At 36.3% G+C, this 13911-nt stretch overlaps 3 protein-coding genes across 6 annotated transcripts; 2 read left to right on the forward strand and 1 right to left on the reverse strand.

Annotated features, from left to right (window-relative positions):
- Positions 1 to 2974: 2974 nt before the first annotated feature.
- Positions 2975 to 6223, forward strand: LOC127964040 (N-alpha-acetyltransferase 80). The gene is made up of 2 exons (XM_052564178.1): positions 2975 to 3089; positions 5203 to 6223. Coding segments are annotated over exons 1-2 (741 nt in total). The 5' UTR covers positions 2975 to 3087; the 3' UTR covers positions 5942 to 6223.
- Positions 3124 to 10393, forward strand: hyal3 (hyaluronidase 3). Its single transcript, XM_052564177.1, has 4 exons — positions 3124 to 3780; positions 6998 to 7935; positions 9166 to 9255; positions 9434 to 10393. Exons 2-4 carry the CDS (start codon positions 7000 to 7002, stop codon positions 9692 to 9694), a joined length of 1287 nt encoding a protein of 428 aa, XP_052420137.1. The 5' UTR covers positions 3124 to 3780; positions 6998 to 6999; the 3' UTR covers positions 9695 to 10393.
- Positions 10394 to 10409: 16 nt separating this feature from the next.
- Positions 10410 to 13253, reverse strand: si:dkey-20d21.12 (uncharacterized protein LOC556245 homolog). Of its 4 annotated transcripts, none has more exons than XM_052564182.1 (4): positions 12806 to 13253; positions 11855 to 11956; positions 11557 to 11766; positions 10410 to 11027 (listed from the first exon to the last, which is right to left on the reverse strand). In XM_052564182.1, the coding sequence occupies exons 1-4, from the start codon at positions 12822 to 12824 to the stop codon at positions 10903 to 10905; spliced, it is 456 nt and encodes a 151-aa protein (XP_052420142.1). In that variant the 5' UTR covers positions 12825 to 13253; the 3' UTR covers positions 10410 to 10902. The 4 variants fall into 4 exon arrangements, with proteins under 4 accessions (XP_052420142.1, XP_052420141.1, XP_052420140.1 ...); XM_052564181.1 differs by having other exon boundaries at positions 11557 to 11769; positions 12806 to 13242; XM_052564180.1 differs by having other exon boundaries at positions 11855 to 11998; positions 12806 to 13238.
- Between the last annotated feature and the right edge of the window lie 658 nt (positions 13254 to 13911).

Below are 13911 nucleotides of genomic sequence, written 5' to 3' on the forward strand. Positions count from 1 at the left end.
TTCTAGATGAATACTAAAAATTCAGTCTACAGATTGCATTTAATGAAAAAACAGGTCATGGGCCAGGCATTATTGATATATTTGGATACACTATCCTTTGTGTTTGGGTGGAAATTATTGGTTTCAAGTAAACAGTCAAGCTTTCCATTTTGATTTTATAATTGATGAATCATTATTATTCCCTCCTACATTATTATTATTCCCACCCTAGTGTCATCAGAGCCAACGAGACGTGAACTAGGGCGAGCGTGAGTTCACCAAGTACAACATGTTCCTGGATCAACATCCTTGTTGATCCTGGAAAAACATTCCAATCAACCAATCTGAACTGATATATAACTTTTCAGAAAATACCTGTTTCAGGCTTACAACCAGAGTTAGGTGCTTTAACACTCTTGTTAATCAGATGTAATTTCCCATTGATTTTAGGAATAAATTATGGGTAGTAGGGGTAGGGATTGGGTTAAGTCTATATTTTTGAACAATGTTGATCCAGGAAATATGTCTTACTTGGCCAAATCTCGGCAACCTGTGAACTAGACATGAAAATGATTAGTCATTTAAATGACATTTTTGCATTCCTGGCCATTGGTTAAATTTGGTAATAAATCTAGTTCTGAGACTCTTCTGGAAGTTTGAGAAGAGTCCAGTTTAAATGGCAGTATCGAAACCATACATTGTAGTTATGTCAATGAAACGATGTTGAAGGAAATGTACCTTCATTGATTATCATTTACTTTTCCCCAGTTACCTGAGGGTAAAATATTATAAGGTAATTTGTTTTTGTCTTTTTCCCCAGCTCTGAGACAGTTTGCTTGGCAGTCCTGTCCTTTTCTTAGCAAAATTCACTTGTCATAATTAATTTTGAATTTCTGTATTACTTTTTTTTTACTATGTTCATAAACGCCCATTTGTTTTTTTAAAGTGGAAACATTGTGTTCAGTATTAAGAATGATTAAATGGTCCATATCTAACATTTGTAGTAAAATTAAATGGTTTGTTCAACATACCTGGTGATCAAAAGTGCCGTTAGATTTTTTTTAATGTAGTTTTATTTTGTAACCCTGTTGATTCACCACTTATGTGAAAATGTTGTTGTCATAATTTTTTACATGCTTTTTTTGGTAAATGATCAGCCTTGCCTGAACTACATCTACAAGGAAGCCTAATATGTATTCTATATAAGGAAAAGTTACTGGATTAGTTTCAGATGTGGTGTAGGCCTACTTATTTCTGCTGTTTATGTGAAATGTCACAGCTTGCTAAAGTCACACAAACCACTGCTAAGTTATGTCATTTCTAAAACTTATGGAACTAATTTAGTTATTTTCATAATGTATCAACATGCCTGAGGAAGAATTATTTGTTAGTTTATTTTGTGTGTGTGTGTGTGTGTGTGTGTGATATTTCTAATTCTTCGCTTAAGTCTTTGAATGTTACATCACATCTTACTGTTTTTTTCCAGCATCTCACACTATAAGAATGAAGTGTTTAAATCAAGAATCATTCCGTTTCAGCTGAGTCTGCCATGTCAGTAAATGGCATTTAATATAAAGCATTTTGCAAGCCATCATGGCATATGTTCTTTATTTTAGATATGTATTTGATTTTTGTCATATGGTTTATCGTGTTAGGTTTATAGCAGGTGTTAACAGTGATTAACAAGCATTAAATGTGAAGGGCAGGGTCGGGTGGGGATGCTATAAACCACTCATAACCACCTCGCCCAGTCAATGCCAGTCACACCACACAACACCACATCAATCCTTTACAACTCCACACAGCCCCCCGCTTACCTACACCCCAGCAGGGGGCCAGGGACCACCGACTTCACGTGCTTGGGCGGTTTTGAATTTGATTGTGCGTGTACAATTGGCTTAGGCGGGTGGACAAAATTTGGGGTCAGTTTGGCGGGTTTCAAACATATAAACTGCATAGGCTAATCGTTTAAAAGAAAACGTTACCGTTTCCATATTTCACAATGTTCTTACTTCAACTTAGACGAGTTGTTATGTACCTCTCTCATCTCAGTGCGTGCACTTAATCACTGTAGCGTACAGTTCCACTGTTAGCATTTAGCTTAGCATCATTCATTAGGATCCACTCAGGGATGAATTTAGAAGCCACCGAACACTTCCATGATTTCCCTATTTAAAGACGGTTACCTGAGTAAGTCTGGTGACCCAAAATAAAACATGGCGATTTTGTAAGCTGATAAAAAAAATGCAGAGGCGCTGTTGCTGATGTAAACGTTCACAGTCGCACTTATCACAAGGGCTCAGCAGACAGACGTTATGATTCATGAGTGACGGGTTTTTAGAGTGATAAATTATAACATCTGATTTTGAATGACTGTATATTCAAGTAATCACAATGTCTAATTATAAGTTAAAAAGTGGGAGAGTGGCTCAACTCTGAAAACTATAAACCAGTGAGACAGTAATTGTGGAATGAGACAACAAGAAGGCTTTATCGCTGCAACTCCGAATTCAGAGCACATTTGAATCAATTAATCAAAAATATACTAAATATATTGGTTTATACGAACCTGTCTTTTATCTTTTAAACGGTCCGGATTGATAAATCCTTGAAAACTGCTGGACTTGATAAGTTTTGACTGTGCAAAGTTCTGTATTGTTTTCTACAATATGAACTTAAGAGGCTTCCTCTAGTTCTGTGTAAAATTATAGAGCGACACAAAGGTAAGCGCATATTATTGTTGTTTTAATAGTTGGATTATAGAATGAATTTTGACTCATCATCTTCTTACAGAGCCTGGTTTGTTACCCTGCGTTTTTCGTTCTACATTTATATAAAGTCTAGGAATGCTTAGTCTTTTTGACGCTCTCTGCGTCAAATACACCGCGCGAGCGCTTAAGCTCAACTTCCAAATGAATTGAAAACTCACTCCGCACCAGTGGAAACTCGCCGTTACAGAATGTACTTGAATGTGCTCATGTAGGCTAGTGTAAGAGCTGAGTTTGCCCAGTAGGCGGCAGTAAGTCGACTCGCGCGGTTCAATCTGCTTCAGTCGAAGAAGAGGGAGATTCAAAAGACAGCTGCTGTGACAGCGATTAAGTTTTCAGCATGTAGGTATCACAGATAAGAACTCACATAAACTAAATCCAAAATAAACTGCATGTGTGTCTAACACGTATTTGAAGGGGAATCGGACCTGCTTGATCTGTTTGTTAGTTTATCTGACCGCTTCTTTGTCTTGCGGTGTGTCGTGTTGTGTTCGAGTGTTGCGGCACACACACACCAAAGTTAATCTTTAGTAATTCGTTCTATAATAATGACATGATAGTTCGTAAGCTATTACTATTTTTAGAAATGTTGAATTAGACTCTGTTCAGTAACCGTTAGAGAGTGGCGTGGTCTTTAAAACGAAATAAAATGGCCATTAAATCCAGTTATCCCATGAAGAAGTTAAATGACGGTGCTCTGAATAGCTTAAATGTGTCTGTCCATATTAGGGCCTGCAAATATTTATATATCGCAACCTTCTTAAAAAGCCACACACTTCCCATCAGCATTTCACACTTGGCTTGGTAAAGTCATGAAAGCGGTTTCCTCTCATCACACATTTTAGAGAACCAGCCTGTACACTTCAAAATAACTGTAATACAATGGAATGGGCTAAACTGAACCCAGGCCAGTGTTAAATGAAGCTCACAAAGAGAACACTTAAAAGTCTCTTGTTTCCTGATTTTGACCATCAGTTGCATGACACACAATTTTGAAACATTAACTGGCTGTCCGTCTCTGTGAGTGCTTCAGGTGAGGCTGGTCATTTTATTATACTTTTTTTTTTACTATTTACAATTTGGTAGATTTGTGTTTTTAATTTATAACGGGTTATGGTTAATGTTGGCACACTAAAGCCATGGTTCTGTGTTTCATTTTTATCAAAGAAACTAGCATTTATTTACATTTTATGTTTATGCATTTAGCAAATAATTTTTATTTAAAATGATTTACAAAAGAGGAAGCCAACATATTCAGTTACAGGGTTTATTAGAAAACTATTAGAAAGCAAGCTAGAGAAGTGAAGAGATGCATGTTATTTTTATACGTGTGGTTCTGTTCATAATTAAAGTGTCTTAACCAGTGATAAATCACTATACTGATAACCTTGTCCACTTTGTCCACCAACTACCATTGCTTCCTTTTATTTCAGCATACTGACCATTGGCCATCTTGTTCTATAGGTGCATACAGTTATTATTATTTTTTTACATATCAGATGACCGTTGGGACATAAAATAAGATATTTGGCAAAATAGTTTCCCATACAATGTATACATTGCATACAAAATATGTTATTTTAAGTTTTACAGAAGTAAAAGACATAAGCTTGAAGCAACATGGGGGTGATTATTTGATGATGGATTTTGTTCATTTTTGTTCGAACTATCTTTTTAAGGTTCGTGTTCCATTCACTTGCATTCACACGCGCACAAGAAATGTTTTAAGCATGTCTAATCTGAACTTGTCTTGTGTATATGTATTTTTATATTTGTGTCTTGGGTCACCTTATTTTCTAAAATACATTTCACATCAGCAAGTCCATGTGGTATAGCAGGAATCCCACATTCACACCACAGCTTCCTCTGCTATTAAACTTTAACAGATAAAAAAAAGTTTTATATATCATATGTGCTATGAAAAGATAACTTCTACTGAAAGGCTGTTGCTGTATTTTTTTGCATGTGTTTGTTGCTTCAGTGGTGTGAATTACTTACAGTTGCAGTCTACTTTTTTTATCAAGCTAGCTTTTGCCTGTGAAAATGACGTGGAAGTGATGGTGATGAAAACTGTTGGGTGTTGAAAACAAGTGACAACTGTTGCAGCACATTTTTCAGCAGTATGCTGACTTAAAAATGTACATTTTTATTAGTCGTCATGATTTACTCACTCACACATTGTTTCAAACCTGTATAAAGTATGTTCTGTGGAATATAAAAGTAACTTTTTTCCGTACAATGAAAGTCACTGGGGTCCAAAACAACATTTTATTATATTCAAAAAAATATCTTCGTTTTTCCACAGAAGTAAAAAAAATCATACAGGTATGGAAAAATATGAGGGTGAATAAATAATAAACTATCCCAAATGAATGAGGAACGTCACACTTATGACTTCTGAGCCGTTCAGTCATTTACTGGGCCCTGTTGACCCGTGCCCTTGGCATGTGTGCAGGTACAATGGTGACATCAGCTGCACAGTTGTTCGAATCGAACCTCTTCACGAGCGCTGGGACCTCGTGGAGGTGTGTGCCGAATTACTCAATGCCCAATGGCAGCGCAGCATGGGGGCACGAATCCACTCGCTCCGTCAGTCTAGTCACAGCTATCCGGTGTGTCTCTTGCTGCTGAGTGGAGAGAGGCGGAGTCAGGATGAGAAGCTAATAGGCCACGCCCGCTTGTCCCGTGTTCTGGGAAGCCGTAGTCTGTTTGTGGAATCGGTCGTGGTGTGTAGCACATTACGAGGGAAGGGTTATGGCCGTGTCCTGATGGAGGGGGTTGAACGGTATGCAAAAGGGCGGGGCTGCACCCGATTGTGCCTAACCACCCATGATAAACAACACTTCTACGCCCATCTGGGGTTTGTGCTATCCAAACCTGTCCAAAATGTCGGGACGTTGGCCTCTTTCATGCCCATGGAGTTGCTGCACAAGTTCTGTAGAAGCGCAGAGAGCGAGGAGGAAGGAAGCAAGAGTGACAAGTTAAACAATCCTGCACCATCTACACCTTCCATCTTACCTCCTCCACCACCTCCTCCTTCACTCTCCGGTCCACCTCCTCCTCCCCCTATTTCTGCTCCTCCACCTCCTCCTTGTCCTCCGTCATCTTTGGCTCCAGTTAATCAGACTCTGGAGCAAACACCGTACACCGACAACAGAGGGCTGCCCATCTTCTGGATGCACAAGGACATCTGAGACTCATGCTACACTCCTGTCTGCTTTATTCAGGGATACACAAACACAGTGTTTACGGGACAAGAAGAATCTTGTAAACTTGAACTGTACTGACTCAAATACTGTGACAATCTGAATGTGCCTCATTACTAAAGTTTACTTTGTGTTTTAGGTACTATTTGATTGATAAAAAAAAACAAGTAAAATCATTAAAAGGTAAATCTTTGTCACCCCAAATGCTGCTGCTGAGATTATCTGCTGCTTTTAAAGGGTTTTCATCAAAATAAAAACTTTCTAAATCTATTGAAGTGTTGTGATTATCATTTATTAAGATCAGATTTCAGGTTGGGTATTTGATTTATACTGTTTCCATGGACTTTTTCTTTGTATCAGCTTTTGATTTTTCTCACTGGTATGTGTATATATATATATATATATATATATATATATATATATATATATATATATATATATATATATATATATATATTTATACACACACACACATACATTTGGGGTTACTAATTTTAATGCTTGTGAAAAAAAAAGTCTCATTCAGCAAGGCTTTTCATTAAACACTTTGTAAATTTAATATTGTGGAATATTATACTGAACAAAATTATAAACTCAACACTTTTGTTTTTGCCCCCATTTTTCATGAGGTGAACTTAAATATCTAAGACTTTTTCTATGTACACAGAAGGCTTATTTCTCTCAAATATTTTTCACAAATCTGTCTAAATCTGTGTTAGTGAGCACTTCTCCTTTGCCGAGATAATTCTTCCACCTTACAGGTGTTGCATATGAAGATGATTAGACAGCATGATTATTGCACAGGTGTGCAGGAATTGTAGACAAATGTCTGCCAGTTAACCATGTCTACTGGTATATTGCCTGTAATCAGGCAACCATAAGTTTATTTCAAACCAGTTTTAGAATGGACATCCTCTCAACTACCCCAGTATAAACCGAATAATAGGACACTTACACATGAAACTAAAAAGTATACTTATCTCTACATAGCTTTTTTTTTTAAATCAAATATGAATGACACTAATTTGTGTGTTTATTTCATAGGAATGCTTCTGAAATCCTCTATTCCCCATCCAATCCTCATCTTTTCCCTGTCAATCATTTTGTCTCCCATCAACCCTGTTCAGAATATGGTTGAGGGGGTGGAGTCTGATATCGGGAGGCGTGGCTTTTCAGTGATCTGGAATATACCTACAGCTCGATGTGAGCGTCGATATGGAGTCTCCCTGCCGCTGCGTCAGTTCAACATCATTCATAACTCACAGCAGAGATTTCAGGGTCAAAATATGAGCATTTTTTATCAGCGCCGTCTGGGTCTTTACCCCTACATCAACCGTCAAGGCTCTATGGTCAATGGTGGCCTGCCTCAGCAAGGATCCTTGTTGGCTCACCTCTCATTGGCTGAGGCGCAGATCAGTGAAGTGTTGAGACACAAGTTCAGTGGATTAGCCGTGCTAGATTGGGAAGCATGGCAGCCCATATGGATGTGGAACTTCGGGAAAAGAATTGTGTATAGGAAAATGTCCAAAATGCTGGTTAGGTGGAAATATGAAGATATGTCAGAGGAGGAAGTGAAATCCAAAGCGAAGGCAGAGTTTGAATTGGGAGCAAGAATATTTATGGAAGAGACCCTGCGCCTTGGTGTTCGCATGCGCCCAGAGGGATTATGGGGGTTTTATGGGTTTCCCAGTTGCCATAACAATAATGGCCAAGGCCAGAGCGGATACACAGGGCAGTGCCACAGTGGAACAGAGATTCTGAACGACAGACTGGCATTTCTATGGCAACACTCTACTGCCTTGTATCCCAGCATTTATTTGTGGCGTAAACTGGCCGGACACCCACACGCTCAACTCATGGTGAGACACCGTGTACTCGAGGCCCTCCGAGTTGCATCCCAGCATTCACCTGGCACTGAAAAACTTCCTGTATTTCCCTATGCCAGACTGGCGTTCTCACACACACTGGAATTTCTGAACAAGGTACCCCTTGACAATTTCCACATGGTGTTTTTTTACATCGTGTTTGTTCTGAGTTCCAGGCTCATCATGCATTAGTGTGCTTTTCACCTCCGCCCAGAAATAGATCTTGAAAGAGGAGGGGTTTAGTTCTGAGCTTGTGCCCAGAACAGTCTCCTCGTCTTCATCTTTAAGCAGATGGTTCTCCTATAGTTCTGAATCGTTCTTAATGCAAATATGCTAATTCTTGGCCAATGCATTGCTGTACTTCTAAATATGCAATTTTTGATATTATAGAGGTAACTAACCTCCTTACCCAAGGTGCAATAGAGTCAATTAAAGTTCACTTTTAAAAACATAATAATAAATAATAATAACATTTTTATTTAATAATTATTAAAATACCACTGATATTGTTAATCCTAAGCAAATTGCTAAATTTTTATACAGTAAATTATAATGTTCAACTTAAATTCAACAGCATAATTTAAAGTAATAATTTTTCTAAAACAGTGTTATTTATTTTAAATATTTTAGAATTTTAATTTTGGACCATTATAATTCTAGTTATCAGCCATAGCATTCAAATGATCAGTTATCAGTAATGTCAAGAACATAATATCATGGAATCCTTAGTTCTGAACAGTTATTTTATGTACTTTTATAGTTTATATTAATATTTTTAATTAGCTTTTATTTTTTTATTTTTTTTTATATATTTAGTTATTTTATTATGTGATCATTTTTATTTAATGTCATTTTTATTGGTTAACATTTTCAAATATGAGTTTTTACAAAGTTTTAAATCATATTAATTTCAGTTTTAGTCATTTTTGTACTTCAAATTAAATTTATTTCAGTTAGTTGGCAAGGCAACATTTCTCATTTTTAAGTTTTTATTTGATATTCATATTATTTTATTTCCATTTAATTAAGATGTTTTTTAATTTTTAGTTTTATTTCTGTAATTTTAGCAAACGTATTTCACTTAGTTGCCAAGGCAACATTTCTAATTTTCTTTTAGTTTAATTTCTTCATCTAATATTTGTGTTTGATTTTAACAAAAATCAAATATAAATATTAATTTAACAGAATTGTTTACATTTAATCTGACAATGACAACAGTATGCTGTGACCTTCGGAAACATTCAGATTCTTTAACTGATTATGTTTCAAGCTTAATTCAAGTTGACCTGACTTTCAAAGCTACATTCTTCTGTGAAAATGTATCATAATATGTGTGTATCTTTTCAGACGGACTTGGAGCACACACTAGGTGAGAGTGCTGCTTTAGGGGCCGCTGGAGTCGTGTTATGGGGCGAGCTGAGTTTTGCAAAGTCTAAGGTCAGTAGGCCTAACTGTATGTGAGGATTTATAGTTGTGTGATAATCTAATGCTCTCGATAAATCTAAACGCTGTCAGTACACACACTTAAAATGCATAATTTTCAATATTAGATTTAGTTAGCGCATATCTTTTCCTCATTGCTGCAGTTCTAATATACATTTCTGTCATTCTTCAGCTGCAGTGTGCTCTCTTGCGTGATTACATCAGCTCAGTATTAGGAGAGTATGTCGCCGCCCTGCAGGCCGGTGTGAGGACTTGCAGTAAAAGAATGTGTAACGGCCAGGGACGCTGTGCTCGACGGGACCCTCACTCAGGTTACATGATCCCTCTACATGGTACCCATGAAGATCTTCCTCTCAATGACATGAGGTCAAAGTTCAAGTGTCTCTGTTATGAAGGATGGAGAGGAGAACACTGCGAGCAAAGATTGTCCTAAGAACAGATGTGCCTTTTTTGATTTACATTCATTTTCATTGTGGGAATTTTTAAAACATCTTTGTTGAAAAGCTATTAACCAAATCCACCAGCTACTTACTGTGTTGGTTTTGTGAATCACAAGCATTTGAAAATCGGACAAAGACCATGCTCGAGTGTAACAAATAGAAATTCAAGATTTTATTTGTCACGTACAAGTTATATGACATACAACAAGTAGTGAAATCTAGGTCTGGCATACTCTTTTTTTTGCAGTCCAAAAAAAAAAAGAAAAAAAAAGAGAGAGAAAATGAAATACAAATAATGAAATATCCTAAAAAAATTGAAAAAAAAGAAGAATTATATACAAATAATGAAATATACAAGAAAAAAATAGAGTGTATCTGGTTAGTGTAAGTGTATGAAGCCTGTTATTTAATTTGGATTGCTTTATGGGAGTGGATGATCACTAAAGAAGTCCTTTATCATGATGATTTTGATTTGTGGAGATTTCTTTGCAGAATCATGATTAATGTAATTTTCCTGTTAGAAAATTAATAGGAATTTTACTTCCAGAACCAGACTGTTGCAATATAACCCCACAGTGGAAAAAGTAAAGTAATTTCAGGAAGCTAGTTGTTGTATTTTTGATGAAAGATTACAAATAACTTTTTTTTTATTGTGTGCACATGTAAATCTTTCACAATAAAACCAGGACCCCACAAAATTTAAGAACATTTTCATTTATATTTATTTTTTATTCTTATTTTAAAATATTTTTTTCTTAGTCTATATAATTATTTACAATCATTCAGCAATAACTAAAAAATAAAGCTCACCTTAGTGAATGTTCTATAGCTCATTCAATTTTTTTTGGCAATACACAATTTTGTTGGAATGATAACAAGGTATTAAAATATAACAAGTATGATTATTCACATTCTTTCCATATTTCTTAGTGTTGTTTTGTTTGGTCATTTGTGTTATTGAAACTAATATAGCAAGTTGCCAAATAGTGTGTGACTATATTAAGTGTACAAAACAATACAGGTGAAAAGTCCATTAATACATTATTTCCAGTTGAACCGTGAATGTTTTTGAGCAAGATATTAGATTCCACTGACGCAATAGAAGCCTTTAAGACATAGAATCACAAGTTGCTGTGAAGTAATCTTTTCTCTCAGTGTTGTCACAGTGCAGTAATGTTTCTCCTGTGGGTCTGTGTTATGGTCAGTGCTCTGTCAGGTTGATGTGCAGCTTTTGCAGCTCTTGTAAGAGTTTGGAGATTTCTTCAGCTGTTTCCTTTTTTTGTTTCACCATCTCCAAAAGTGTGTTGAGAGCACTGCTCTGCTGGACTGGAGGTTTAATAACAGAAAACACGTTATTTGATAAAAACAATTTAGCAGACCCTCCAAATGAATGTTTTGGAATCAATATGTTAGAAAAGCTCAGTTGACAGCATCAGTGGACTAATGATGATTACCACAGCAAGTAGAATGATAACGTCAACAAGAACTGCAGTTAAAGTAAGGCACAGAAATCCATATAAATGTATTCAAGCTTCAAAATCTACGATTTAGACAACTTTACGGAGGACCCTCTGTTACTTTTGTGAGAAGCATGCAAAGTTTCTCGACAGGACACTTTTGCAAGGGAACTCCAAATTAACACTAAATTTTGTTGGGGGACTGCTTTGCAAAAGAACATCTGGGAATGTGATATATTTGCAAGAGAAGGCACAAACATTGAAATCAAGATTATGCCACAAAAGTAGTCCATGGACCTTGACTTGTATTGAAGCCAAAACATTTCTTTCAGTTTAGCTTTAAAACATTACTTTGATAATTTCAGCTTTAGCAAACAGATGGTCTTTTTGGAACTCACCTAAAAAACTGAAGATAAGAATGAGAGTAATGAGGAATGCAATAATGGCTGCACATGCCAAAAAATAGTGCCGCCTAGTGGAGGTGCACATGTCATTCAGTCTGCTCACACTGGGCCTTCTCACTGGACCTGTTTGATAGACATCTCCTCGATCTTGCATCTGAAGATTCCCATTGGAGGTAGGAGGAGGTGGACGGGGTGGCTGAACACCTGCTGTGAGAAGTGGGTTTGAGTGCTAAAGAAACCAATGAGTTTTAAACATACTTACATACATATAGTCTCTGACATGATGAAATACCTTTGCTGTGCTGTTCAGAGTGTGTGCGGTGCAGGTCATTGATGGAGTCGACGGAATGGAGCTCAATCTCTGTCAGGTCACGCTCGCTGACACGAACAAACACTGGAGGGGGAGAAGGAGTGGACTTCATGATCACTCCCTCCACTGACAAACAGACAGAGAAAGCAAACCAGAGTCAAAGCTTCAAAAATAACAAATAAAAATATATCAAATTTGATGATATTTGATCATTTTTTACCTATATTTACTTGTCAAAGTTTTTTTTAACCCTATCTTCCAGTACAAAATATCACAGAAATACACATCTCACTTTTCCATGCAATTGCAATGAATAGAGACCAGAGAATTTAGGCTTAAAAATTGTTTATAAAAAGTGGTCCATGGTTAAAAAAAAAAAGAGCAAAAGACATTTTGATACGTGATTAATTATTCCCATCCCTTAATGACTGGATGCTATATAAAGGGCAAAACCATTGCATTTTACAGTTAAAGCACAGCTTTATGTTAAATATGTTGCATAATAAGTGTGAGTCTATATTGCTGTTGCTTTTCAACAGCTATATTTATCTCAAGCATTTTGCCAAGTTTGATGCATGAATGAAAACCAGTTGAATTCTGGAAACAGCAGTTTTGTTAAATGTCCAATGTTTGATATTAAATAAACATGGACATTTGTTTGTTTAGTTGGTTCTGTTCACCACCAAAAACACTTTGTAGCCCCTTACATGTCTCAGATGAAGACAGTAAACAGTGCACTTCGTGGATCAAACATTTAAAAACGGAAAACACAGAAACCATGTGATAAGTCCCAATTTTGGCTGAACAGATTGAGGTAAAATCATATGAACTGTTTGAGGTCTCAACTATAACCCAAATACACACTAACTTAACTGAAAATGATTTAATTAGTTAAATGTTGATGCCTGTTCCCATGTAGTATAGGTAACTTACCCTCAGATTGTGTTTTCATCTAACGCTCGTAGACGTCTTTGCGTCGTGTTGTTGACAATCACCAGAGAAAACGCAGTGAACCCGCTGTGATTTGAATGGTCTTCTCTCACGGTCTGAAGCGATCTGTGTCCGTCTCGTCCGCCTGGCACCTCTCCCACAAAACAGCTCAATCCCCAGACCCAGAATAGCTACTGCCTTATAGACTAGAAGGACTGTTATTTATAGATTAGGGGCCAAACAATCATTCAGCTAACGTTACATGCAGTTTATGTTTATATTGCGATAAAGGCAAACCTTTATATTTGCTTAATATGCAGCTCAATAGAAGGAATGTGTTCTTATATCCATTATTTTTAATTGTCTTAGGGTAATATAAAAAGTAAGACATAAAATGTGCCTTTTTTCTTACAAACTAAGCGAATGTGTTTTGTAAACTGTAGCTAGCGTTGGGAACTGTCTGGGAACAGGTTCTTTTTCAGATTCAGATTCCTGAACGAATGACTCCTATGAATTGGTTGCTTTTTTTGGTGGATTAAAGGTGCAATGTGTAATATTTAAAACGATCGGTTTACAGAAATGTAATATAATATACATAACTATGTTTTCAGAGGTGTATAAAGACCTTACTTAATGAGAATTTATGTTTTTATTACCTTAGATTGAGCAATTTTACACCGCGGGTCCCCTTTCATGGAAGTCACCGCCATAGCTTAGCCCTAAATGGACAGATTGCTCTACAGTGCGCATTTCGTAACTTTGTTGTTTTTGCAAATAAAACCGTAGCTTCTAACTGCACCTTTAAAACTGAAATCCGATTCTCCAGCAAATGAAGGATATTTCAAAGTTAGTATCTTGACGAATCACAAAGAAAAATGAACAAAGTTTTACTGTATGTTTATAAAAATTTAATTAGTGTAGGCTATGCTGACCTGATACATGTTATATTAAATAACAAATTAAAGGTTTTTGATGTGCGCTTAGTTTTTTTTATGAAATAATTGAAAATATTGTTTGCAAAATATTGTTTTCAAACTATTGTTTTTTTTTGTTTGTTTTTTTGTTAGTGCTTTATAACATAAGGCCCAAGTATTGGTAGATATATTAAA

The sequence above is a fragment of the Carassius gibelio genome, chromosome B8 (genome assembly GCF_023724105.1).
Source record: "Carassius gibelio isolate Cgi1373 ecotype wild population from Czech Republic chromosome B8, carGib1.2-hapl.c, whole genome shotgun sequence".
NCBI lineage: Eukaryota > Metazoa > Chordata > Actinopteri > Cypriniformes > Cyprinidae > Carassius > Carassius gibelio.